General features: G+C 42.9%; 1 protein-coding gene across 1 annotated transcript in view; it reads right to left on the minus strand.

The window, feature by feature from the left end:
• The window catches only part of LOC138582824 (myosin-4-like), a 43,620-nt gene that overhangs the window by 14,569 nt on the left and 2,187 nt on the right, over positions 1–26,864 (minus strand). Inside the window, exons 3-24 of the mRNA XM_069654488.1 lie at positions 22,710–22,926; positions 22,472–22,615; positions 21,448–21,604; positions 19,481–19,508; positions 19,287–19,395; positions 17,931–18,023; positions 16,310–16,373; positions 16,119–16,217; positions 15,897–16,000; positions 14,840–14,978; positions 12,382–12,500; positions 12,139–12,288; positions 11,856–12,026; positions 10,759–11,062; positions 5,092–5,159; positions 4,906–4,993; positions 4,541–4,658; positions 3,457–3,580; positions 2,721–2,857; positions 1,973–2,228; positions 932–1,174; positions 54–230 (exon numbers count right to left, since the gene is read on the minus strand). Of these exons, the coding sequence (XP_069510589.1) occupies positions 54–230; positions 932–1,174; positions 1,973–2,228; positions 2,721–2,857; positions 3,457–3,580; positions 4,541–4,658; positions 4,906–4,993; positions 5,092–5,159; positions 10,759–11,062; positions 11,856–12,026; positions 12,139–12,288; positions 12,382–12,500; positions 14,840–14,978; positions 15,897–16,000; positions 16,119–16,217; positions 16,310–16,373; positions 17,931–18,023; positions 19,287–19,395; positions 19,481–19,508; positions 21,448–21,604; positions 22,472–22,615; positions 22,710–22,913 (3,096 nt within the window). The 5' untranslated portion in view covers positions 22,914–22,926. The remainder of the gene's footprint in view (positions 1–53; positions 231–931; positions 1,175–1,972; positions 2,229–2,720; positions 2,858–3,456; positions 3,581–4,540; positions 4,659–4,905; positions 4,994–5,091; positions 5,160–10,758; positions 11,063–11,855; positions 12,027–12,138; positions 12,289–12,381; positions 12,501–14,839; positions 14,979–15,896; positions 16,001–16,118; positions 16,218–16,309; positions 16,374–17,930; positions 18,024–19,286; positions 19,396–19,480; positions 19,509–21,447; positions 21,605–22,471; positions 22,616–22,709; positions 22,927–26,864) is intronic.

Below are 26,864 nucleotides of genomic sequence, written 5' to 3' on the forward strand. Positions count from 1 at the left end.
ATATTGTTATCTGTGATTGAACAGCTGTAGCTTTCTGTATGGCGGTGACTTACGTCATCCACTTGCTGCTCCAGCTTCGATTTTGCTTTGGTCAGAGTGTTGACTTTGTCTTCTTCAGCTTGAAGGTCATCCAAGGTCTGCTGATGAGCTTCTTGGAGAGCCTTCTTCTCCTTAGAGAGCTTAGCTATATTTTCATCCAGGATGGCCATTTCTTCAGTAAGATTTTTAACCTGTGATTGAAAATTGATAATTCATCTTATCTTAAATCCATACATCATTCAAAATCACAGTGTGTTGTACTCCCTTTCAGCACTAGCCTTTCATAAGGCCATCCCATAAACATTTTGCAGAAAAGTGTTGTTTGTTCTGAACCAGCAGACGTTTGGTGTGGAGTTCCCAATGTTGGTTAGGGTCATATTTATGCAAAATATTACAACTCCAAACAACATTCAAGCAATTATGTTCACTCTTAAAGATGAGACTTTAACTTGAACAAAACATGTGAACTTAGTTAATTTGACTTACAGATAGGCCACAATGTTGGGCCAAAATGTACCATAGCCTTGTTCTGCATCTCAGGTCTGATTATTCTAATCAATAACTGCTCAACTTTTTGTGCATTTCGTTCCTTGCTCACAGGCAACTTCCTCCATGTTTTCTTAGTTTTAAAAATTCACATTTATACATTATTTTTCAAAATGCTAAATGTGTTAAATGAAAAGCTTTCAACTTCTTTGTAAACATTGAGTTTGCTTATCTTGGTAACGCTTGTGGCAACTGCGCCTAAGTATGCACATTCTAAGTAAGCTCACAATAAGCAAGAAGGCACCTCTCATTGTGTGCTTTTCGTCAATCGGCAAAGAATGGCGTATTGATTTGATCAAAATCATTTTTGGGTGTGTCCTAAATCAATTTAAAACATATATGTTACCTTGTTCTCAGTGGCATGCTTCTCCTTTTCCACTTTGGCCAGTGTCAGCTCGAGGTCGTCGATGTCCTTCTTGAGCTCGGAGCACTCGTCCTCGAGTTTCCTCTTCTTGGCGGTCAGCTCAGCGTTGGATTCTTCCTCATCCTCCAGCCTTTCGGTAATTTCCTTAATTTTAGCCTCCAGGCCAATCTTGCTTTTGATGAGCTGCTCACACCTTTCCTCAGCATCCGACAGATTTTCTGTTTCCTATGAGATTTTAAATAAAATTACACAAGCACAAATGTAATATAGACCATTCATGGTTTTCGAATTTGACTAAATCACGTTAGTTATATGCCATTTAATAACATAAAGATAAAACAGTGAAATTGGAGTCTTATAAATTCTACTTCAATATTTGTAGGTGATATTTTTCTCATCATTTAAGGTAATCTACAACATTTAAACTTTCAAAATGTGCTATGTTATTAAATTTAGAAAGAATCATTGAATTCAGGTCACAGTTCAAGCAAATTAGGCATTTGGTACTTATTATCATGTGTCTCTACATTACGGGCCTTCTTTTTGCTGCACACCGCTGGCTTCTTCCTACTCCCACACATTGCACCCTAATCCCCCAGCCCAGCTCCCTCATAATCCCCACCCCCACCCCGGCTCTCACTAATAAGCCATTACCCAAAATGCAGTTTCATCCTTTGATGCCAGCTGTTTTCATCACTTCCTCGTGTTGCCGATTGTTCTACCACCACTGCTACCACCTGCTAGTTTGACGGTGGCTGCTAACAATGAAAACTATTGATATGATGTTAAAGTGGGCCATGGTGGCACAACCGTGAAACAACGACCTTCTCCCTGTTGGGATTTGATTCTATAATAAATAGTGCACTTATGGATTCTGGACACTGCAATGCTATTTCAGCGTCATTTTGAACAAATGTATTCAATTTACTTATTTTCCTTTTCATAGAACAATTCTGACTTTTTGCATTGCCTTTGTGTGTTATCAGATTAGAATACTGTTCTAGTATTATAGTTAGAACTTACAGACTGGACTTGAAGCAGCAGGTCATTCTTTTCCTGCATGACAGCAACCATTTTTTCTTCCAGTTCCTTCCTTCTGGCCTCGGATTTAGCCAGACTTTCTTTGGTTTTCTCAAACTCTTCCTTCATGTTGGCCATCTCCTTCTCAGACTCAGCGCTCTTCAGGAGGGGCTTAATCTTGAAGAACAGCTTCATCCATGACCAATGTTTGACATTCATGAAGGAGCGGACATTGTACTGAATGGTGAAGACGGCCTCCCTAAGAATGAATTAACAAATGTATTGATGGAGTATGTTCACCCCACTGGAGATTTGATGTTGAATTAAACTTCAAAACATTTATTTGTTGAAGTAGTTTCAAAATAATGGATGTATTTGTCTACATTGCACATATTTTGAGGATTAGTGTGTATTGATGAGTTCATTATAAGCAGCTTCATTAAAAACACATTTTTTTCATATTTAAAAAGGATTATTCCAATGAAGGCCAGGAAATACCCAATGAGAAATAGTGAGAAATCGACAGGTGAAAATGCCTCCTTGCAATGTTACAGTGCTCCAAGTGGTATGCTATACACGCTCTGCAGAAGGATAACGCCACAATCTGAATTAATGGAGTAGAAGTTTTTATGAAAAAGAAAGATAAATAAAGTAAGCCTCTACACTGGTCATTCCAACAAATGCAAAACTAACGTTTGATGAGTTTTCCATACATACTGAAAACTAATGTTCTCGTGTGAATGAGGTTTACCTCCTTTGCATCATCTTCTGGAATTCTACTCTCATCAGAAATCCTCTGCACATGGCCTGAGTTTTTGTGATCAGTTCAGCTAATTTTTCATCTCTCATCTCTTCAAGAACACCCAGAATACCAGCTTTGAAGAATACCTTTAGAACAAAATTAGCTGGTTAGACATGATATTTTTATAAGTCCTGGTAATGCCATCCACCTATGTATTTTCTTAATATCAAAGTAAATTCTTGATACATAAATATGAATAGGTAAACATTTGATAGCAAAGGTTTTAATTAACATTTTCGGGGGACGTCACAGCATTCATCGATTGCTGAATTATGCAACATATATGTAACAGTCTGAAGTCCATCGTGTGTCCTTCTGCATTCATACACCTACTATGCATGTAGACAGCTGTACTTTGTTCTTTTACAGGCTGTTGTTCTATATGTGATTCTCAATGTTTGTTTAGCTTTCTACTATATTATATTTATAAGGATATTTCATTGGATTTTCTGCAGTGCAGCAGACTAAGCAAACATCAACATATTTGAAAATGGTAAGAAGAGAATATCTAATTCTGACAGGCTACATATTCTCAAATACTCAAAAATAATGATGTGAAATATAGAAAATATAAAGCAAATATAAAGCAAGCAGACAAGTGTCCATATTTTAAGATCTCAATGGAGCCCAAACATGCAACACAAATTAGTTGGGAAGCACTGAAAAGAAAAGTTGAAATATTTACCTTGGTGTGTCCAAATTTGTACTGAGTATGATCAATATCAATGGAGCCAAGTAGTTTCTCAGAAGCCTTCTTGCTGTCAATAAATTGCCCCTCTGGGATAGCACTGGCATTTAAGACTTTGTAACTGTAGATGATAAGAAACATGTATTTACACATTATTGTGAAAAACATGCACCATGTGATGACAACTGAAGGACCAGTCTACAATAATTATGCATATATTGGCAAAGCATACGAATGATCATCAGGTATGCAAAACCAGGGCATGTGGTCTGAAGAAAAACGCAGATTGTGCTCCAAAATCTCCAACATTTTTAGAATATGAACTTCAATTTCCATAGATTTGTGGATAAATAATGTTAACATCAAAGCAGATTTTAAGCATTTCAATTTCTTTGTGTCATGTACAGGCAGAAAAGAGTGCATTAAACTTCCTCTATTTGTATACATGAATATAAACAAGGAAAATATATATATGATAGGTTATTCATAACACGCTTAATACTCAGAGGTTTCTAAGCACGGACCCAGGGATCGAACCTGTGTCGCTCCGTGTTGTCTTGCTTCCAAGGCGAGCACATTGCCCCTAAGCTATCCTCCCGAGACTTGGTGTATGGTGTATGGTGTAGTTGCTGGGAGTAAAGTGAATTGTGTAGGAGTGCACTTTGTTTACGCAGCTACGTTTTGTTTTGAGATTGAACTGAAACCATTTTTCATTAGGTGAAACTGTGTATTAGTTGATCGTGCTATGAGATTCTAGAAAGCAACCTGGCCATCCGTAAATCTCCACTCAGGCTCCCTGGCCTGTTCTCCATCCACCCACCTCATCCCAGTTCTTGCCTCTATGCATGTACACAATACAAATTACAACAAGCAAACGCCTAAATAGTGTTCTCTATATATCAATAGCAAACTATTTCATGAGCATTTGCTATGCTCAACTTGGAGAAAGACCACTCATATAATTTCAGAGATATCATCAAAAGAAATGTACACACATACATTTTTCAGACGTAATAAGAAACAATATTCCACATGATGTAGATATTTATCAGTTCACAGATATTTTGCATGCCCCATTTACCGTTGTTTGAAGTCCCCGTAAATGATTCTGCTGGGGAATCCCTTTCTGCAGATTCTGATGCCCTCCAGCACCCCGTTACACCTCAGCTGATGAATAACCAGGTGGTGATCCATGACACCTTAAAACAATGCAGATAACAGACTAAGTCGGTGTCAATAAAACATTTGAATCTAAATATTGCAATCTGATATAATTCCTCAACATGAATATATGAAACCTAGTCATATCTTAATAAATCAATAAACTGTGATATGATTGTCAACTAAACATGTACCTGGAATACCGGTTGAGGTAATCCGTCAGCGTATCTGCTTTACAAATGAACATGTCTGAGTGTTGTCAATACTGTCAATGCTGTCACTCACCGGGTGTCTTGGTCTCATTGGGGATGAGGCAGCGCACAAAGTGAGGGTGGGTGCTTCTCAGGTTGGACATCAGTTTGTTCAAGTTTTCCTGTAGTTTGAAGGAAGAGCTCATGTCAGCATTTAGGGGTACATTTGGCGCATTGGAACTGGAAAAAAAGAGTTCATTCTTGAGAAGAAATGACTCACCCTGAAGAGTGCAGACACAGTCTGGAAAGAGCCACCCTTCTTCTTGCCGGCCTTCTTGCCAGCGCCCTCTTGAATGAAAAACAAGCAGTTGCATGGTCAAATATTTGTTGAGTTTAATCACACATGATTGCCTCAGGGGCACTGCAAAATATGTTAAACCCCATTTAGGATGAGGTAAATGTGTCCTTTGCATGTGATTATGGATTAGCTTGTTTCACATGGACATAATCGATACATAGGGTCTGATTTACAGTGTTTCTCAGTAGGATGTTCCCATTGAAAACCACAATTGTAAATTAGACCAATCGTACTTTGGGGTGTGGGGGTTAATGCATTGTTTTGTAGGTTATCCTACATTGCATTCCTTATTAGTTTGGTTTCCCTTTCTCTTTAGATGCTAACATACCACTCCATAATAATTCCTCCAAAATGTTTTCAATTAATGCTTAAATGCAAACAGGATAGAGCAGGGATTGAACTCATAATCTTGCCTTTACGCCCAAATGGAGGATCTTGTCTCGGGTCTCCCTCCACCTGTACCCCATCAGGACAGCTCTCGTGGTACATTGAAACATTTGACCAGACACGCAATATTGGAGTGATTTCAATTTATTGACGGGAAGGGGTTTGCAAAAGATGGAGAGATACTCCCAGGTCTCCTATCCTATTGCCGAGGTGATGCTGCCAATGGATGCATGCAGGCTGCTGGTACCCATTCTAGGAGACCGGATGATCTCAACATTGCTAGATGCTTCCTAGCATTTGAAGAACACCCTAGTGATCATCTGCTACGTGTGCAAATTCAGAACGCAGAGGCTTAACAAGAACACCTTTAGTGTGGGGACATCATTAACTCTCTCTCACACCAGTGTCTATCACAGCTATGGTGTATGTGCTCCATATTTCTCAATTTCCATCTAGCGTTTTCATATTGGTAGCCTATTGTCCCAATGAACACAAATTCTATTTCAATTCATACGAGTCACTGTAACTTAAAGTGTATTCCTTGTCAAATCCGTAAACATTTTTAAAATGCTTGAGTTTATTAACACATATTGCAACTTTCTTAAGTGGAAACTAGCATATTTATATTTTAGGTAGTGTTTGCATATCTGTTCATTTGTAGCTCCCTCTTCATGTAAAATATGCTAATGTGGAATTTTAAATATTGCTGATTTTATACGGCTAGAATCTAACTACCATAGTGTGAAAACGAACTGTGTGTTTAGAATGATCAAAAATATATGTAAATAGTTTCCCTTGAAATCCATTATATGTTCATGTTTGTCACATAAATTAATTGTGGAGGTTCTAAAAACATAACTTGATTTGACTATTCAGCGGATCAACAAGCCCAACGCTGTTTTCTTGACCACAAAGATAGACTTACTCACGATGCCAACTGTATGGGGATTGGACCAGCTTGTGTGTTGGTAGTTGGTTCAAGATTGTGAGGGAATGCGGTACATACCAATGAAGATCTGTAGTGGTTATGACCACAGGGTGACCGGTGGAGTCAGAGCATCGATTAAGTCTACTCTTAGTCCTTAGTACTGATAAAAGGGCATGTGGGAACTGAGTGCCATAAGAAACCAAAGCATAACTGATCCTTTTTGATAGTCCTGTTTATTTGTTTGATTTGTGCATTTGAAAATCATTCCCAAATAATTGTTTTACAGAGCCCATTTTTGATACTATTTGTGTTTTATTGATATCTTACAGAGGTCCTCCAATCAAAATGTCTCCCTTTTGTTTCTTGTGGTCACCCATTCCATGAACCGTGGCTTATTATTATATAGCATCCGGGGCTTTAATTGACGTTCAACCTTAATAGATGAACTCGTTATGCATTGGTAGAGATTGGGAAAACCGTATCACATGTACCCATACAAACTTAAACTTTATTGCGAAACGTGCATTATTGGTAGATATCTGAAGAAGAATGCCTATTTTCTTCTTACGGGTCTGCCCTGTTTATCTATTGCTAGTGATATTGATAAGGGGACTCAAGCACAATAGGACTGATTTACAAAGACTTGCACTGGAGTAAATGAGGTGATGCAAATTAACAAGTGGGGGTCCTGGGAGTCCCTCTGCCAGACATTAGTCCTCCCAGGACCCCCCCTTGTCAATTTGCATATTTTTTTTAAGTAACTTTGGGTCTCACCCTAGGTTACTAGGGGAATCCAGACGTGGACCCCTTGCTCACTATTTTTTGGAGAGGCACATCTCCTACCTACTGATGAGGTCCAACCAGACCAAAACACGTGTCTGGGGATGCTGTTGGTACTCTTGTACTGATGAGGTCCAACCAGACCGAAACACATGTCTGAGGATGCTGTTGGTACTCTTGTACTGATGAGGTCCAACCAGACCGAAACACGTGTCTGGGGATGCTGTTGGTACTCTTGTACTGATGAGGTCCAACCAGACCGAAACACGTGTCTGGAGATGCTGTTGGTACTCTTGTTCAGAGGAGAATTGTCTAGCATTTCGGTGCTGGACTGCCCCAGGGCAGGACAAAGACTGATATGTTTAGGATATTTCTTCTCTGTGACAGACAGTGAGCGAAAGACTCTGGGTAAATCCCTCGTAACCAGGAATAATGTCTGGCAGAGGGACTCCCAGGACCCCCCCTTGTCAATTTGTATTTAAATAACTTTGGGTCTCATCCTAAATTACTAGGGGAATCCAGACGTGGACCCCTTGCTCACTATTCTTAGAGAGGCACAGCTCCTCCCTACTGATGAGGTCCAACCAGACCGAAACACGTGTCTGGAGATGCTGTTGGTACTCTTGTTCAGAGGAGAATTGCCTAGCATTTCGGTGCTGGACTGCCCCAGGGCAGGACAAAGACTGATATGTTTAGGATATTTCTTCTCTGTGAAAGATATTGAGCTAAAGACTCTGGGTAAGTCCTTCGTAACCAGGACTAATGTCTGGCAGAGGGACTCCCAGGACCCCCCCTTGTCAATTTGCATATTTAAGTAACTTTGGTTCTCACCCTAAGTTACTAGGGGAATCCAGATGTGGACCCCTTGCTCACTATTCTTAGAGAGGCACAGCTCCTCCCTACTGATGAGGTCCAACCAGACTGAAACACGTGTCTGGAGATGCTGTTGGTACTCGTGTTCAGAGGAGAATTGCCTAGCATTTGGGTGCTGGACTGCCCCAGGGCAGGACAAAGACTGATATGTTTAGGATATTTCTTCTCTGTGAAAGATATTGAGCTAAAGACTCTGGGTAAGTCCCTCGTAACCAGGACTAATGTCTGGCAGAGGGACTCCCAGGACCCCCCTTGTCTATTTGTATTTAAATAACTTTGGGTCTCACCCTAAATTACTAGGGGAATCCAGACGTGGACCCCTTGCTCACTATTCTTAGAGAGGCACAGCTCCTCCCTACTGATGAGGTCCAACCAGACCGAAACACGTGTCTGGGGATGCTGTTGGTACTCTTGTTCAGAGGAGAATTGCCTAGCATTTCGGTGCTGGACTGCGCCAGGTCAGGACAAAGACTGATATGTTTAGGATATTTCTTCTCTGTGAAAGATAGTGAGCTTACGACTCTGGGCAAGTCCATCGTAACAAGGACTAATGTCTGGCAGAGGGACTCCCAGCACCCCCCCTTGTCAATTTGCATATTTAAGTAACTTTGGGTCTCACCCTAAGTTACTAGGGGAATCCAGACGTGGACACCTTGCTCACTATCCTTAAAGAGGCACAGCTCCTCCCTACTGATGAGGTCCAACCAGACCAAAACACGTGTCTGGGGATGCTGTTGGTACTCTTGTACTGATGAGGTCCAACCAGACCGAAACACGTGTCTGGGGATGCTGTTGGTACTCTTGTTCAGAGGAGAATTGTCTAGCATTTCGGTGCTGGACTGCCCCAGGGCAGGACAAAGACTGATATGTTTAGGATATTTCTTCTCTGTGACAGACAGTGAGCTAAAGACTCTGGGTAAGTCCCTCGTAACCAGGAATAATGTCTGGCAGAGGGACTCCCAGGACCCCCCCTTGACAATTTGTATTTAAATAACTTTGGGTCTCACCCTAAATTACTAGGGGAATCCAGACGTGGACCCGTTGCTCACTATTCTTAGAGAGGCACAGCTCCTCCCTACTGATGAGGTCCAACCAGACCGAAACACGTGTCTGGAGATGCTGTTGGTACTCTTGTTCAGAGGAGAATTGCCTAGCATTTCGGTGCTGGACTGCCCCAGGGCAGGACAAAGACTGATATGTTTAGGATATTTCTTCTCTGTGAAAGATATTGAGCTAAAGACTCTGGGTAAGTCCCTCGTAACCAGGACTAATGTCTGGCAGAGGGACTCCCAGGACCCCCCCCTTTAAATTTGTATTTACATAACTTTGGGTCTCACCCTTAGTTACTAGGGGAATCCAGACATGGACCCCTTGCTCACTATTCTTAGAGAGGCACAGCTCCTCCCTACTGATGAGGTCCAACCAGACCGAAACACGTGTCTGGGGATGCTGTTGGTACTCTTGTTCAGCGGAGAATTGCCTAGCATTTCGGTGCTGGACTGCGCCAGGGCAGGACAAAGACTGATATGTTTAGGATATTTGTTCTCCGTGAAAGATAGTGAGCTAAAGACTCTGGGTAAGTCCCTCGTAACCAGGACTAATGTCTGGCAGAGGGACTCCCAGGACCCCCCCTTGTCAATTTGCATATTTAAGTAACTTTGGGTCTCACCCTAAATTACTAGGGGAATCCAGACGTCGACCCCTTGCTCACTATTCTTAGAGAGGCACAGCTCCTCCCTACTGATGAGGTCCAACCAGACCGAAACACGTGTCTGGGGATTCTGTTGGTACTCTTGTTCAGAGGAGAATTGCCTAGCATTTCGGTGCTGGACTGCCCCAGGGCAGGACAAAGACTGATATGTTTAGGATATTTCTTCTCTGTGAAAGATAGTGAGCTAAAGACTCTGAGTAAGTCCCTCATAACCAGGACTAATGTCTGGTAGAGGGACTCCCAGGACCCCCCCTTGTCAATTTGTAAATGAGGTGATGCCAGTCAGTATGCCTGATTTGCACCTGCTAACCTTATACCTGATTCACAAAGCCTAAAACCACAGCAAAACTGGAGATGCCCAAAACTTAAGATGCTCACATAAAAATATGACCCACATAGTCTGCCTCAATGGCATCACAGAGATGTTTGCTTCAGTGTTGGGCTCTGTGAAGCAGAAATAAGGCTAAAAGATACCAAACTGAGATGCTCACAGGAATGTCCTAATGTAATTCAGTGCAAATCTTTGTGTAACATGTTACCTCACCATCCTGGGTTTGTAATGTTATTACAATGTTGATTTGATAGTGTAATCTGTGGAAGTACCCAATGATTGCCTCTATATTTGTGTACTATTAGAACATATTTCTATTCTATGTAACCGCAGTCCCCTCTTCTTAGCAATCACCTTTGATCACTCAGTGCAAAATTAGTTAATGGAGTTCCCTCAATTGATTGACAGCGTGCAAAAAGCAATGTTCGTGCACAGCATGTAATAAACATATTGCAGTAGAAAGGTAGACATAGTTGTGTCTGTTCTATTAATTATTGGCATACAGCACAAGCAATACTTTGGGTTGCATCTAAAAGTAAAACAGTCTTCCTCCGTTAACACATGTCCTAATTAAAGTACCTTCAGCTCCATGGCTGGCATAGAGAAAACACAAGAGCTTCACAGAGGCCTTCTGGTAGAGCTGGATCACAGAGTCGTTCAGTGGGTCCTTGTTCTTCTCCAGCCAGCCGTTGATGTTGTAGTCCACGGTGCCGGCGTAGTGCACCAGTGCGAAGTGTGCCTCGGCCTTGCCCTTGGTAGGCTTGGGCTTCTGGAAGTTGTTGCACTTGCCCAGATGCTGGTCATAGAGCTTGTTTTTGAAGGATGTGTCTGTAGCCTTAGGGAACATGCACTCCTCTTCCAGGATGGAGAAGATGCCCATGGGCTAGAGGATGGGGGAAAACATGGGCATAGCTTAGAATAAAGAAGTTTTAAACATTTACACACAGTTTGTCAGTAAAACCTTAGAACATTAAGTGAAAAGGGTTAATGCGGGGTAAATGGCAGAGGCTTGGCTTATTGCACCTCTAAGGGGCTTTTGTTAATCATTCTTGAAATGTACCAAGTTGATTATGAATTATAATTGATGCAGTTGGTGCCCCCGTTAATCTTCGGCTTCTCCAGGGACCTCTTCCCTCCAAGGGCCCCAACCATTGGTTTGAAAAAAGGCTGGTATCTAGTAATTCATTGGCAAATAAAGAAATAAACTCTGAGATCTCATGCAGTAGATCATGATCCATCTTCAGATTAGTGAATAAATATTCACACCCTTTCCGTTTAATTCTTTCTAATTGCATGGAAATAGGTTCTCCTGTTCTGCTTCTTTGTTTAATTGCTGTAGACAAAGTATAATAGAGCTCGGAGATCTCTAGCGTTATAGGATGAATGTTCATGTTATCCTAAGTGATGCCTGCTATAAGATGAATTGTATTCCTCTGGTGTACTCTCTCTTTTGCCTTGTGCGTAATAAGTGTGAATGTATTCAGAAGCCTCCATAGGGTCTCTGGTATACCATTAAAAAAGCTCCAAACTAATACAGGTTTACCTAGTTTCAGAGTTGCTGTAGTTCCTTACCCATGGGTAGAAGCAGCAAGGTATTTTGTCATATATTATCTTGAAACTACCAGTCACTGCTTCAGGCCTCACAATCTTGATTAAGAGCAGCACACCAACCATACCTTCTCAATGAGCTCAATGCAGGCGGCCAGGTCCATGCCAAAGTCGATGAACGCCCACTCAATGCCTTCCTTCTTGTACTCCTCCTGCTCCAGGACGAACATGTGGTGGTTGAAGAACTGTTGCAGCTTCTCATTGGTGAAGTTGATGCACAGCTGCTCCAGGGTGTTGAACTGAACATTTAAGATACAGGATAGTTTAGTGGATTTGAAATTCCATGCATGTAATCGAGTGACACTTTAGCATTTGTACGGTACAGCTGCAGTGATCGCATAATTTACTTACATCAAAGATCTCAAAGCCGGCAATGTCCAGTACTCCAATGAAGTGCTGTCGCGCTTGCTTCGTGTCCAGCTGCTGGTTAATGCGAATGACCATCCACAAGAACATTTTCTCATAGACAGATTTGGCCAAAGCACCGACATTGTTGTACACCTGATCAAAGAGAATTGTAGCGTCAATGAGTATTTCTTTGGTTTTCAGAACACCTTGGGTTTCACATAGCAAATGGGGGCAACGCTACTGTACCTGGGCGACAGTTTGACCTTTGGTGACGTATTCATTGCCAACCTTCACTCGTGGGTAGCAGAGAGCCTTCAGCAGATCTGCAGAGTTCAGACCCATCAGGTAGGCGATCTTGTCAGCCACTGCAATCAAGGATATAGGTTTTTTTATGGATTGCTATACATTATGTAAATTTTGACAATGCGTTTGGACACGTTTCCAAAAGTCACTGGAAAACTGTTACTATTTTGTTGGAGTTTCAGATCTATGTCAATACTGTATTTTTGATACTGAAGTCAAATAAAACATTGTTATGCATTAGATCAACTGATTTGAAACCTTGCACACTTATATGCTTTGCATCATACTACCAATCGTTCAAACTCCAAATCTGACGCTACACAAAGTTTGGAGTAAAATCATCAACATATTTTTGGCTTTGCGTGCTGTGTTCCTCTGTGTACAGGCTGATAATCCAGAACCAAGAAGACGATTCATCAGCAGCCCTAAACACACACATTAGGAAAAAACAGATTATGTGTCTAACTCGCCTGTGCGTTGTGAGGCTGTGTGTGAGAAAGCAGATCCTTGAAAGTGGCTTGGGTAAGGTATCAAAGATAAATACCCTCCTTCAGAGACACAAAGTATCCTGGTTTCATTCAGTGAAGCACACAGTGTGCATTACAGTATGCAACCACATTGCCCAACACAGGCCATGGGGATGGCTGGCCTGCAAGAGCAAGTGTGATGCAGGGAGTCCCTCCATTTAAATTGCAAATATCAACCATGTGTCTGACACTCGCATGTGGCAGCTGGAAGGCATTCCAGGTGAGGAACCTTAAAGAGGAAGGTCCCTTACAAGAGGAACCTTGCAAGGCCCATGCTGTGGGAACGGGGTCCAAAGGCTAGGAACAAAAGACCGACTTTTAAAGAGGCCATGCATTTCTGTGGCTTACTTTTCTGTCTACCAGAAACCCTTTGCTTATTGCATGTGGCCGAAGTGCTAAGTTCTGGCTGGCAGTTAAGGGCTGGTACGCCATGTATAAGAACCTAAAAGACATACGGGCCTGATTTACAAAATAACAGTCCCATTGAAAACATTTCTGTAAATCAGGCCCCATTATATCATACATTTTATTTCGTGTGATATCTGTGATACATACGTGTTGCACACGTACATTACATTGTTTGTTCTTTACTATATGTTATGTATGACTGTTATTTAAAATAAAACATATATATATATATATATATAGGAAAGTCCATTTGAGGCTAGTCACACATTCCACAACGTCACCTGGTAGCCATCGCTGGAAGTTCACCTCCAGTTCTGAGCCACACAGCAAGGCATTGTGGGTATGAAAATTAGCTGAAATACAAACCTTTTTCTCCAGAAAATTGTCTTTGTCTAAGAGGGCAGTGCCACTTTATGCATAACTTAATCAGCCCAAGACAGACATTTGAAATGCTGCCAGGACAACTACATACCTGGTTTCACCCTATTAGAGATCATCAGTGCAGTATAGTCCTGACAGCCATGTGGTTGGAGCATTTAGCCATGTTTTCAGAACACCAAGAAAGTTATTGTTAAGCTATGTATAAAGTAACACTGCCCTCTTCGACAAAGAAAATGATCTGGAGAAAAAGGTTGCATTTGAGCTCATTTGCATACCCACAATGCCTTGCTGTTTGGCTCAGAATTGGAGGTGAACTTCCAGAGATGGCTACTAGGTGGTGTTGTGGAATATGTGACTCAAATGGACTTTCCTATTTTTAAATTTCAGGTGAAAGGTTTTTTTTTTCAAACCTTTTTGAACCCACTATAACTTTCTTGGTGTTGTGAATATATATATATATATATATATATATATATATATATATATATGCTAGCTGTATGTATCACATATATTTGGGCCATTAAAAAGTATCCCCCATAAAAGAATAAAGGTGAGCTGTGCCTGAAAATGGGCACAGCACATTGTTACTGCCCAGTTTCTACCTCTGTACTCCAGTCAACATTACATTCTGCTGTTACAAATACCTCATAGCAAAACAAAAGGAATGATGGCTGAAAGGTTTTGAATTCATCTTTGAGAACCACGTTGCACATCACTGATGAGGCACAACCAGGCTGAAACATGTCTGGAGTTGCTTGTGTTTCAGTGTAGACGTGGGTGGCCTAGCAGTTCGGACTGGACTGCTCCCATTGGTGGCAAGACTAACGTGCATATGGCTGCTCCACTCTGCGATGGTGCAGACAGGCTTAAAAACAATGATGTGGAAGGCAGCCCAGAGCAATGCCTCTCACAACCTTGCACCCATCACATTCTTTGGCTACAAATACCTCATAGAGCAAGCAGAGTGTCCATTTTCACTTCCTGTCACATAGAGCTCCCCCCACCGAATGTACGGATCAAAATCAGGTGTCTAGTCTCCATGGGTAGTAGACACAAATACTGTAACTTATTTCCACAATTTATACCTTCTGTGCCGTCGGGTTCCGCCTGCTCCTCTCGCTGCTTCTGCTTGAACTTCATGTTGCCGTGGTGCAACACTGCGCCGGTCAGCTTGTAGATACCCACTTTCTCATCTGAATTAAAGCCCAGGATGTCGATAGCACTCTGGGTGTAACAAAAAGACCCTTAGACATTTTGTTTTAATTTTGAAATAAAAATATACATAACTAGATCTATTCTTTTCACCTAATATACCAAATAGAGACATTTTCTAGCATGGCTGTCATATTGTATGCCTAAATATCAAGTTCTATAGTGTCTCAGTTCAGTGGTGACTATTCACTTGACCTTTTTCCTGGGAAATTAATTAATAATTCCAGAAATAGAATACTGGTATCATTACTTCCTAATTTAGCAAAGTTTTTCATGTCAATCGGTTAAACCTATCAATCATCATTTGCCGTCACAAAAAATATCTCTATCAAGTAAACATATAAATGTATTGTGGTGAATGTGTCAAAGCTCTCAGGTGTAGTTCAAATCATTTTTGTTAGTCTCATTTTGAAATGTATACTATGAAAGGACAACTTTTAAAAGATATATCATTTTAGTGTAATTTCTGGTAAAGGGCTGTACAAGAGACATATGCATGATGGTAAAGGTCTGAGCAAGAGATATACGCATGATAGCAAAGCGCTGTACAAGAAATATATGTATGATGTCAAAGGGCTGTACAAGAGATATTTGCATGATGGTAAAAGGCTGAGCAGGGGAGACATGCATGGTGGTAAAGGACTGCATGCACTCATACAAAGAACTCGCTTTCCAGGCATGAGCATCTGAGCAAATGTCATGCAGGAATATTAAGGATCTTTAATGTATCTGAGGCATTGCAGTGAGGCTGGTGAAATGCAATGCCCCAAGTCAGAAGCTCATGGGCCTTTCAGCCCATGCCTTACAAAGAGAGAATATAGGGTAGCATGGGCTAAACGGTGTGGATGCAAACGGGCAGCATCTCTGCACTATTTCCAGAGCTCTCCCATACACCCCGCGGAGAAAAAGAGTCGGACTTAATGTACTTACATCTGTAGCCATTAACTCCTCTGCGTCGTCAATGCTGGCCACAGTGATCTCGCCTTGACTCACAAATCCAAAATCATAGGGATTGGTTGTAATGAGGAGCATATCTGTGGGGAAATTGTTATAGTCAAGTTTAAATTTGAAATGTGCATGTGTTGTAAATTATACAGAATGGTCATAATCATGCAAGCAATTTTGGTTTTTTGTGTCATTGTGTCTACACACCAATGAGCTCCGGCTTCTTGTTGCACATGACCTGGTAAAAGATGTGGTAACTCCTTTCCGCTGACAGCTGGAATGTTACTCTGGATTTTTCCAGAAGATCTGTTCACAAAAAATAGCATCAATTATTTAATGCACAACATGGTACTGGCAAATAAGCGGCTCTTGTGATTAAGTGACTCGCTCGGTCTTACATGTTTCAATATCAGCAGAGGCCAGTTTTCCTGTAGCCCCAAAATGAATCCTGATGAATTTACCCTGTGGAATTATAAATAGGCATATGTCAATTTGTGTCACGTTCCCTCAGAGATCCTGAATTGGGAGGAATTCGTTTACTTTGGAATGTTGAATAATATACACATTTCTAATATCACAGTTTTCCACTAAATCTCGTAGAGTAAAAGAAAAGTATAATAAAGCGTTTGCAAAATCGGATGATCACAATTAGACACTTAAAGCAATACACCAAGGGGCCGATTCTAAGGTGCGTGCAAATGTAAGAAAGTGTTCTTCCATTATGGAGGAATACTTTACTTACAAACACCATATTCTGATGATGAAAGAAAGTGGTGCAGGGACATGAAAGCTTCGGCTTTTGCGGGTGCCTGACTGATGGCTTGACAACAGCCCTAGCAACCGTCAGGAATGCAGGGCAGCCACACAGAGGGGATTCTCCTTAGAATGACAAAAAATGTTGTACAGATATGGTACCTTTGAGGTGCCATTAAACTCCACTGCACACATTTTCCCCTTATAAACAATGCATTTCTTAGACTGCAGCACCACTTTTCTAGTTTAATGAAAGTTTAAGAAAACTTGACAGTCTATTAACAAATGCTCGCAATATCACTGGAGCAGATGTTTCCCCTACAACATGCGATTTTTATCAGCGTTTGCTGCAGGAAAGCACAGCATATCCCCTCCAATATTTCCACCCACCTCAGAGTGATGGTGCTGGAAACTGGAGGGGAGAATGTCGGTTTTCCACACACTTTTTATCACATCTGAATCAGGCCCCCAATCAACATGCATCACGAGATCAACCTATGGATGTGGGGTTTCCACTGAATCAATTTCTCGTCTATTTGCAGCAACTTTGCTGTGGGAAAACAGTGCAACTAAGAGGATGCCCTCTCCTTGAAAAATATGTGCTGCTCCTGGAGTAACTGTTTGCTATGAAAATAGTGCTCCTAAGTGGAATATTTTGCATCAGATGTGGTCCATGCTGCATGCCCCCTCATTATATAAATATGTCTTGTACATGGAAAAACATCTTTCTATGCAAATACTGCAACTGAGTGCATGTCCTCTTCTTCATAGAATATGTCCTGTAATATGTCCTGTACATGGAACAACTTATTGGTATGCAAATAGTGCTACTGAGTGCCAGAGTCTGTGTTGACATGGTCCATGCTGCATGTCCCCTCCTTAATAGAATTTGTCCTGTACATGGAACAACTTCTTGGTATGCTATAGTGCTACTGAGTGCCAACGTCTGTGTTGGACATGGTCCATGCTGCATGTCCCCTCCTTAATAGAATGTGTCCTGTACATGGAACAACTTCTTGATATGCAAATAGTGCTACTGAGTGCAAGAGTCTCTGCTGGACATGGTCCATGCTGCATGTCCTCTCCTTAAACAAATACTTTAAACAGCCTTTCGGCTGATTTACAAACACGTTTTCAATGGGATTTGCCCATTTCTAAACATGTTTATAAACATGTTTTGTCTTTGAAGTCTTTTATGTGTGGGGTGCATTTATAAATCACTTATTCTTGCTGTCTACTTTAGAGCTGAGGAATATCAATACTTACAAAACGCGAGGAGTTGTCGTTCCTCACGGTCTTGGCGTTGCCGAAGGCTTCCAGCAGCGGGTTGGCTGAGATGATTTGATCTTCCAGGGTGCCCTAGGGCCGAAATAAACATAGTAAGTTCATTTCCCAAGTTCTCTTATCGATTATTTAGTCAACAAACATAGAATCAATCGCTTTGTGTGACGCGTAAATAGCACAGAGCGGACCGCAACCACCAACCACCAACACATGGGTCTCTACCACCCGCCGCATGCTGATTTGTTTGTTTTAGTAAAGGGGTGTAAATTGGGCACATATGTCCAGGGCGTCCCAGGATTCTGTGCCTATTTATACTTTATAAGAAGCATAGTAGTTAGAGTGGCAGAGGTGCCATGGTGAAAACACAGTTATTCTTCCACAATCCACAATCATCATCAAAACGAAATTCAGAAAATCCTTTCTCTTGATGGTTGACGGTGTATGATTGGGTTTTGAGGCCCACTGTGACTTTGCCCTTTAAATGCCAGTCTTAGGGTACTCTTACCACGCTCGCCCCACTTTAAGCTAAGCCTGTGCATGTCTTTATCCTTTAAGTTACCCATGCACATATACTGCATATCTTGCCTTTTCTACAAATCCATATACAATGTTTATGTGTGTGTTTTTTTGTTTATGTAGAGCACCTGGGGCCAGATTACAGAAGTGCTGCACTGGTGCAAGTGCAAAGATTGCACAGTATTAGCACTAGGGCAGGGTTTGCACTTGGAAATATGAGGAAACCATTGCACCATGACAAGTGCATTTCGGCATGTCATAAGCATTAGGGAAAAAATTGCCCTAGTGAAAAAAAGATACTTTTTCACCGTATTTTTGCACCAGGCCAAAGTTTGCCCTAGTGGTAATACTGAATGGTATTAGCACTAGGGCAAACTTTGCCCTGGTGCAAATATGCATCGAAAATGTATCTTTTTTGCACTGGGGAAATGTTTGCCTTGGTGCTTATACCATGTCAAATTGCACTTGTCATGGTGCACTGTTTATTAAATATCTTCAAGTGTTTTTAGAAATAGAACAAACTTTGCTTTAGTGCTAATCCCGTGCAAACTTTGCAATTGCACCAGTGGAGACCATGCAAATGGTAGAGGTGTGTGGTATAATTCAACATAACATAACATGTACCGTGAATGGCCAACAACTAAATTGCCTTTAGGTGCTGTATTTCCAACTACTTAACTAAAGAATTTGGAGGGCAGCAAACACATGCAACCGTTCATCGGCAAGAAAAAAAGAACAGCTTTCCAGTATATGGCTATGCTGAATTCTCAAGAACTCCACATTTTAAAAGAATCACAGACCTACAATTTGCTATTACAATACCTGTATTTTTCCTGGCTCCTGCTTCTTCTTGTCACCAGAGGCAGCGATTGATGCAAAGTACTGGATGACACGCTTCGTGTTCACAGTCTTCCCAGCACCGGATTCTCCGCTGTGGAATGAAGCGCACACATGTTGCATCCTGATGGACAATGCGAAGCATTACAAATACAAGGAAGGCCTGGACGCATACTTACGTGATCAGGATGGACTGGTTTTCCCGATCTGGGGAAGAAGAGAATCAGAGTTATCAGATGACATTTTGAATACTTAAAAGACGGATTTGATAGCTTCATAGATGGTACCACAAATCATTGCTACTTGTTTCAGAGGGGTCACTCATTGTGTGGCCCTCCAGATGTTGGGGACTTCAACTCCCACTCACTCTAGTGAGGCATAGTCAGTTGTGAGTACACCTGGGAGCTTGCGTCTGTAATTGCCGAAAACATTTCAAATGCCCCCTTGCCATGGTGATGTGTACAGTGATGCCGGTGGTACATGATGGCATGATGTTGGGTGTCAACTGGAAGCATGGCAGCCCAAGAGTAAATGTTTCTCAATAAAAAAGTGGAGGCACAGAGAATCTATTTGTGCCACTTGATTAAATTACAAGTCTGTGGGAAAGAAGCCGCATTGTGTGTGCCATCCATCACAACAATATGAAGAGCACATTATATGGGCCATGAGTATACCAAGGGGGTAGCTCCACCTTTATTGGTAGCCTACACCCAGAAATCTGCCAAGGTGTGGGACATACATGTGAATGCATGAGATGGGCAGGATCCTGAGGGATACGCATGACTTTAGTGAACTGCTGTGATGCCAGAACCCCTGTACTCATCACACCCCCCACAATGGCGTGTAGTTCCTTTCTCAGCACAGCAGCATCCCCCTCGCCTTCTCTCATTCCTTTTGGATGCCTGCAGTAGACCCCCCACACACACTATGAGACATGTATCTCCTCTCATGTGTTTGCCATCAATGCTTTTCACCATCAACCTTTTTTCCAACAAAATGCTCTGAAGCTTTCTCTGGGCATTGCAGGTCGCAAGATCCTGAATCATACTCAGTCTAATCTCAATGATACAGAAATGCTCCCCTGTTGCAAAAAACATACTGCAAGCACCAGGTTTCATTGACTGTTCGAGTAAACTGAAAATCAGGGCCCCGCACGCGTCAGCTAATCATACGTACTCGGGTACAGTATATGGAATGCCTCGGCCATCCCACACCTGAACTCAGCCCCTATATGTTGTCACCCTCGACCTTTGACTCCCCGGACCTCATATTTAGCAGGACTGATTCACCAGTCTAGCATCCTGCTAGCCAATGCAGGCAAGAGGCATCCCTGAGTAAAGGTCTGGAGAAGCAAAGATCATATAGTGGTAAAGTGTCTTGGACAAGAACAGGATATGGGGGGGCACCATGCACCCGTCTTATCGAAAGCAAGGAAGCCGCATTTTTTGCACTGCACACAGGTTGGAAGGGGTCTTTTAGGCATGCGTTTGGCCCGGCTTTTTGTGTATATGTCCTGTGTTGACTGTGTTTGTATTTCCCATTAATGTGAACTCTTAACACTCACTTTAGGTTGATGTTGAACTTTCCTCCAGGACTTGATGTATATAGGTGGTTGTGTGACCTACCGGTGGGACATCTCTGTCTTCGCGAGGGTATGAGCAGCCGGCATCAGATGGCAAGCCACAGAACTAGATATGACACTCCCAGGCCCAGCCTATGGGGCCACTGTGCCAGTCTCCAGGGAAACAGGGGCGCCCGGCTGCTTAATCAGAAGCCCATGACAGGAATCTGACCATAAGAGCCGCATACACGTGTTTTTCTTTCCTCCTGAAAGCGCTATTTCCCAGTGTGCACTAAGCATTCTCTAGGTGGCTGCACACTGTGCCCTCGAAACAGCCCCACACCCTGGCAAGAGGAGAGAAGGTGTCTGGTGCATAGCTTGAAAAGGAATTCCAATACGAAATCAACTGTTGTCTCCTGTGTTGCATTTTCTTTTGGCCAGTTTCAATACCTAAATCTTAAATGTTAGAAATAAATATATTGATAGCCCCTCCGCCCATTCGATGATTTGAGAAATCTGTGTGACTCTCCTACGTTGTTTGAGGTCGTTTTGCCCAAGGCAATGTCCATCGCGTGACTCACTCACCAGTCAGCATGAACTGATAGGCGTTATCAGAGATGGAGAAGATGTGTGGCGGGGCCTCCTGGCGCTTCTTTCCCCGGTAGCCGCTCACCACTTCGGGGTTGTAGACTGGCAGCCACTTGTAGGGGTTGACAGTTGCACAGAAGAGACCTGAATATGTCTGGGAAACACAAGAAAATGCTTAGCATCGTCCACCTGGGCAACGAACCTGTAGAAAATGCTACTACTTCATAATATAGGTTATAAGCAGAGTTTTGGTGTCATAACTGAAAACACGGGAGAGAACATGGCATGTACCATATAAGATTGAGAAGCAATGCTAATTCCTTGCGGCCCAGAATGCATCTGAGAACAGGGAGTGCTTAGAATACTGGTTAGAGTGCTACAAAGCAGAACGCAAGCACAGTGGTCCATGTATCGGGGATCATATTAGGTTCTCCTAGGCTACGTCGACACTTCTAGTAGCCACATTGCTAGGATTGTCCTCCACTAAGCCCATGTTAGTCAAGAGCCCACATTTCAAACTACAAAAGATTCTGGGACCATCCCAGTTGGCAGTGTGGAAGAAGTGTAACCAAGTGCCCTTAATGTCCCAACTATGCACACTCTCGTGTAAAATGTCCTACAAAATATTCTGCAGCAGAACCAGTCTCGTAAACCAATTCACGATCATGTTACAGAAGGTTTTTGTAGAACTATCAGTAGGCTCTGAATTGTGGATAGAGTGGTGTTAAGGGCCCAAAAGTAAGTTCTACAACTGCTGCTCTTGCCAGATAGTAACTTACTAACTCACGTTACCCATGTAGTCACTGCATGCTATTGAGCAATCTCCCAAACAATACAGAAAGGATTTAATCTCGATTTCCTTTATTAAGCAATAAAATAAGACAGTTTACATTTTTTTCTCTGGACATATAAGAAGAGAGCCAGTTGATTGTTCCACTGGCCAGAGTATGTGTATAGAAAATGAAAACTATCACATTATCACTAATGCCACGAAGAGTTGCATTCTTCTCAGTGTACTCACATAGATCATCCAGGCTGCATAGCGCTCTTTGAGGTTATACAGCACAGTTGGTTCATTCAGGTGGGTCATCATAGCCATGTCCTCAATTTTATCATACTTGGGGGGATTCATCGGGAAGACTTGGTCATCCTTGACAGTGAGAGTCTTTGAAGGAATTGAGGTATAGGATGTATTAATATTGGATTGAAGTTGAGCCTTGTTAAAGGATATTGACTAAGTTAAATCAATTTCTACTTACTTGACCGCCCTCAGTTTTTACTGTGACTTTGCCACCCTCTTTACTCTGGATTACACCCTTTACGAATAACTCCTTTGGCTCACAGACAAAGCAGGAGGTTTTAGCATCAAAGGGCCGATTCTGGTCCTCAATTCTTTCCTTCTCAGTCTTTCGGAGGAACTGAGCCGCCACGCCAAAGACGGCCATTTCAGCGTCTGAACTCATGGCTGGAGAGTTCCTGCAGCATCAAGGAGATACAATTTGAATGTGGTTCTGAGCAATGATTTTACATTCGTATATAAACAGCGAAAAGATCATTATCGCACAAAAGCTGAAGGTTTAGAGGTGCCACATAATCATAACACCGGTGCCATCATATTAAGTGATGTAGGAAATGCCACCATGAATATCATAAGTTATAACATTAGCAAGTACACAATATGTGTTGCCAGAAAATTGGGATCAAAGCACCCTCTAGCAAACAGTGCCCAACTGCTAAACTGCCCTTTCCTAACTTTTAAACAACACAGTCAGTGACCATGGACCAAAGTCAGCTTCTAAATAACTTGGTCTCTGTCCTCCTGGAATATTGAAACAGGCCAAATCCTGGATAGGAACGGTCACAATCCCCTAATTTGTGGACCGTCAGTAATGGTGTCAGAAGTGTGACCCTACTTGTCCCCACCAATACTGATCATTCTGATATCTTCGATAATGGAAGACTCTGGATGCCTTGCTCAGCGAGAGCTTCACTGCATAGCATTGTTATGTGATTTCTACCCGCCTCTACAAAGGGACACTGTAAAATGTTCAGGCGACCTCTGATATATCTATGATGATAGCATGGAGACCACGTCAAGGGTGTGCACAGAAAGGGAACACTTCCCCCTCTTGCATCTCAACTGGTAGTGATATGAAACTCAATGAGCTTCAGTTGGCTCAAAAGAACCCTCGTCAACAATCCACCAGTCTCTGAATGGAGGGATGATGGCTATCGGCCCGTGCTTGGCTGAAGCTCCTCACTCAGTGGCCCGTCCATTACTGGTGGACTATGACTTCTCACTTGCTCTCTAGGTTGCATTCCAGGGTAATATTCTGCTAAATATTCACGTTGTGGGAATGTCTAGATCTCACGTGTGCCATTAAATACATGGGTTCCATTTGCCTGACATATTGCAAGAGTCCTCACCAGGGCCTCCAAGGTGCTTGCATCAAACACCTGGCCTGGGTTCACATTGCAGCTATCTGCCTGCACAGAAGCGGTTAGAGTCGAGCCAGCCCTTGCATGGCGCATTCACAGTGCTTCTTCTGGACACTCAAACCCATAGTAGGGTGCACTCAGGCTGCTCCTTCTGTACACTGAGAGCCATTGTACCGTGCTTATTGTGTACATCCCGTGTGGTGTACACTCAGAGAGCGTGCTCTATACACCCAGCACCCGTGTATTCTACACCCAGAGCTCTTGTTCTGTTTGCACTGCTCGCCTACGTGTCCTGTACTGGACTCTTATAACATCTGTTCTGAACACCCAGAGAACCTCCGCTGTATTTCTCACATTAGAATATTGCCGACAACCATCGTCTGCCTTTTGAAGTCTGCCATATTCATTGGGGATATTATGGGATGTTTTAATTTTTACCAAACCATATCAGAAGAACATCAAAATGGCAAAAGGGAGTCCTATAAAAAGTAAAGCTAGGTATAAAAAAGTAAAAAATCAACTGTCCATATCAGTGAGGGAGGAAGTGAGAGAGAGAAAGAGAGAGAGATAGAGAGGGTGGGGAGAAGAAATAGAGAGGGAAAGAGAGAGGGAGAGAGGTACAAGGGAAAGAGAGAGAGGGAAGAGAGAGAAAGAGAGAGAGGGAAGAGAGAGAATGACAAAGAAAGAGAGGGAGAGAAAGAGAGAGATAGAGAGTGTGGGGAGAGAGAGGGAAAGAGAGAGAGGGAGGGACAAGGGAAAGAGTTAGAAACAGAGAGAGTTAGAGAGGGTTGGGGAGAGAAAGAGAGAGATGAAATAGAGTGAGAGAGGGGGCAAGAGAAAGTGAGAGAGAGAAAGAGAGAGATAGAGGGGGCGCGGGAGAGAAAGAGAGAGAGAGAGATGTACAAGGGAAAGAGAGAGAGTGAGAGAGGGGGTGGGGAGAGAAAGAGAGAGAGGGAAGATAGAGAGGGGCAAGGAAAAGAGAGAGAGAATGAGAGAGAGAAAGAGATAGAGTGGGGAGAGAAAGTGAGAGATGGAAAGAGGCAGGAAGGTTGAGGACAGGGGTAAGTGAGAGAGAGAAAGAGATAGACAGGGTGGGGGAGAGAAAAGAGAGGGAAAGAGGGGGTGAGCGGGGTACAAAGGAAAGAGAGAGAGAAAGAGAGAGAGGGGGCAAGGGAACGAGAGAGAATGAGAGAGATAGAGAGTGTGGGGAGAGAAAGAGAGAGGGAAAGAGAGGAGGGAAGGACAAGGGAAAGAGAGAGTGAATTAGAGAGAGATAGAGAGGGTGGGGGAGAGAAAGGGAGAGGAACAAAGAGAGAGAAAGAGAGAGAGAGGGAGAGACAGAGAGAAATACAGATGGTGCGAAAGAGAGAGGTGGGCAAGGGAAAGTGAGAGAGAGGGAGGGTGGGGGAGAGAAAGAGGGAGAGGGAAAGAGAGAGGGAGGGGCAATGAAAAAAGAGAGAGAGAGAGAGAAATAGAGAGAGGTACAAAGGGTGGGGGAGAGAAAGAGAGAGGGAGAGAGAGAGAGGGGACAAGGGAAAGAAGGAGAAAAAGAGAGAAATAGAGAGGGTTGGGGAGAGAAAGGGAGAGATGGAAGAGAGAGAGGGGGAAAAGGAAAGAGATAGAGAGAGAGAGAGAGAGAGAGAGAGAGAGAGAACGAGAGAGATAGAGAGTGTGGGGGAGAAAGAGAGGGAAAGAGAGTGGGAGAGAGGTACAAGGGAAATGAGAGAGTTTGGGTTGGGGAGAGAAATAGAGAGGGGGAAGAGAGAGAGGGGCAAGGGAAAGAGAGAGAGAGTGGGTGGGGGAGGGAAAGAGTGAGGGAAAGAGAGAGAGGGAGGGACAAGGGAAAGAGAGATAGAGAAACAGAGAGAGATAGAGAGGGTAAGAGGGAGGGAGAGGGCAGGGGAAAGTGTGAGAGAGAGGGGGTGGGGGAGAGAAACAGAGAGGGAAAGAGAGAGGGAGGTACAAAGGAAAGCGATAGAGGGAGAGGGTGGAGGAGGGGGCAAGGGAAAGAGAGAGAGAGAGACGAGAGGGATAGAGAGTGTTGGATAGATAAAGAGAGAGGGAAAGAGAGAGAGGGAGGGACAAGGGAAAGAGAGAGAGAAAAAGAGATAGAGAGGTTGGGAGAGAGAGGGAAAGAGAGAGGAAGAGGGCGAGGGAATGAGAGAGAGGGGGCAGCGGCGGAATGAAAGAGAGAGAGGGAAAGAGCAAGGGAGAGGGCAAGGCACAGAGAAGGAGAAAGAGAAACAGAGAGATAGAGAGGGTGGGGAGATAAAGAGAGAGAGGGAAAGAGAGAGGGAGCGGGAAAGAGAGAGAGAGAGAAATAGAGAGAGAGAGGGTCGGGGAGAGAAAGAGAGACGGAGGGGTCAAGGGAAAGAGAGAGAGTACGAGAAGGAGAGAAAGAAACGAATGAATGAAAGAGATAAAAGGGAAATGATAAGCCAGAGAGAGCTAGAGATGGGGAGAGAGAAAATATTGGGGATGCAATTGGAGATAGAAGCGAGGGCGAGCAAGTCAAGCACAGAGGAAGAGAAACTGAAGAAAATGATATTCAGGCACAGAGAATGGGAGAGACAGAGCTGAAACACAGAAAGAGGAAGAGTGAGATCAGAGATGCAAGGTGAAGAAAGAGAAAGCAGGGCAAATAAACCAAGAGGAAGAGAAACGGGAGGGAGATTGAAAGGCATACAGAGTCAGAGCAAGAAACAGGAAGAGGAAGAAAGAGAGAGTCAAGTATGAGTGAGAGAAGGAAGAGAAGGGAAGAGAAAGAGAGAGAGAGAGAAAGAGAGAGAGAGAGAAAGAGAGATAGAGAGAGAGAGAGAGAGAGATATGAGTGGGTGAAAGTATATGCATATGGTTGCAATCAGGTTGCCACAACACTAACCCCAAATAGACGGAGCCCGGAGCCAGGGTCAGAGTTTGAATTAAAACCAAAAAAAAACCTACAGAGACACGAATGTAGTGGCAGTGCAAGGTGG

This window comes from Ambystoma mexicanum, chromosome 3q, assembly GCF_040938575.1.
Source record: "Ambystoma mexicanum isolate Mex_15411 chromosome 3q, UKY_AmexF1_1, whole genome shotgun sequence".
Classification (NCBI taxonomy): Eukaryota; Metazoa; Chordata; class Amphibia; order Caudata; family Ambystomatidae; genus Ambystoma; species Ambystoma mexicanum.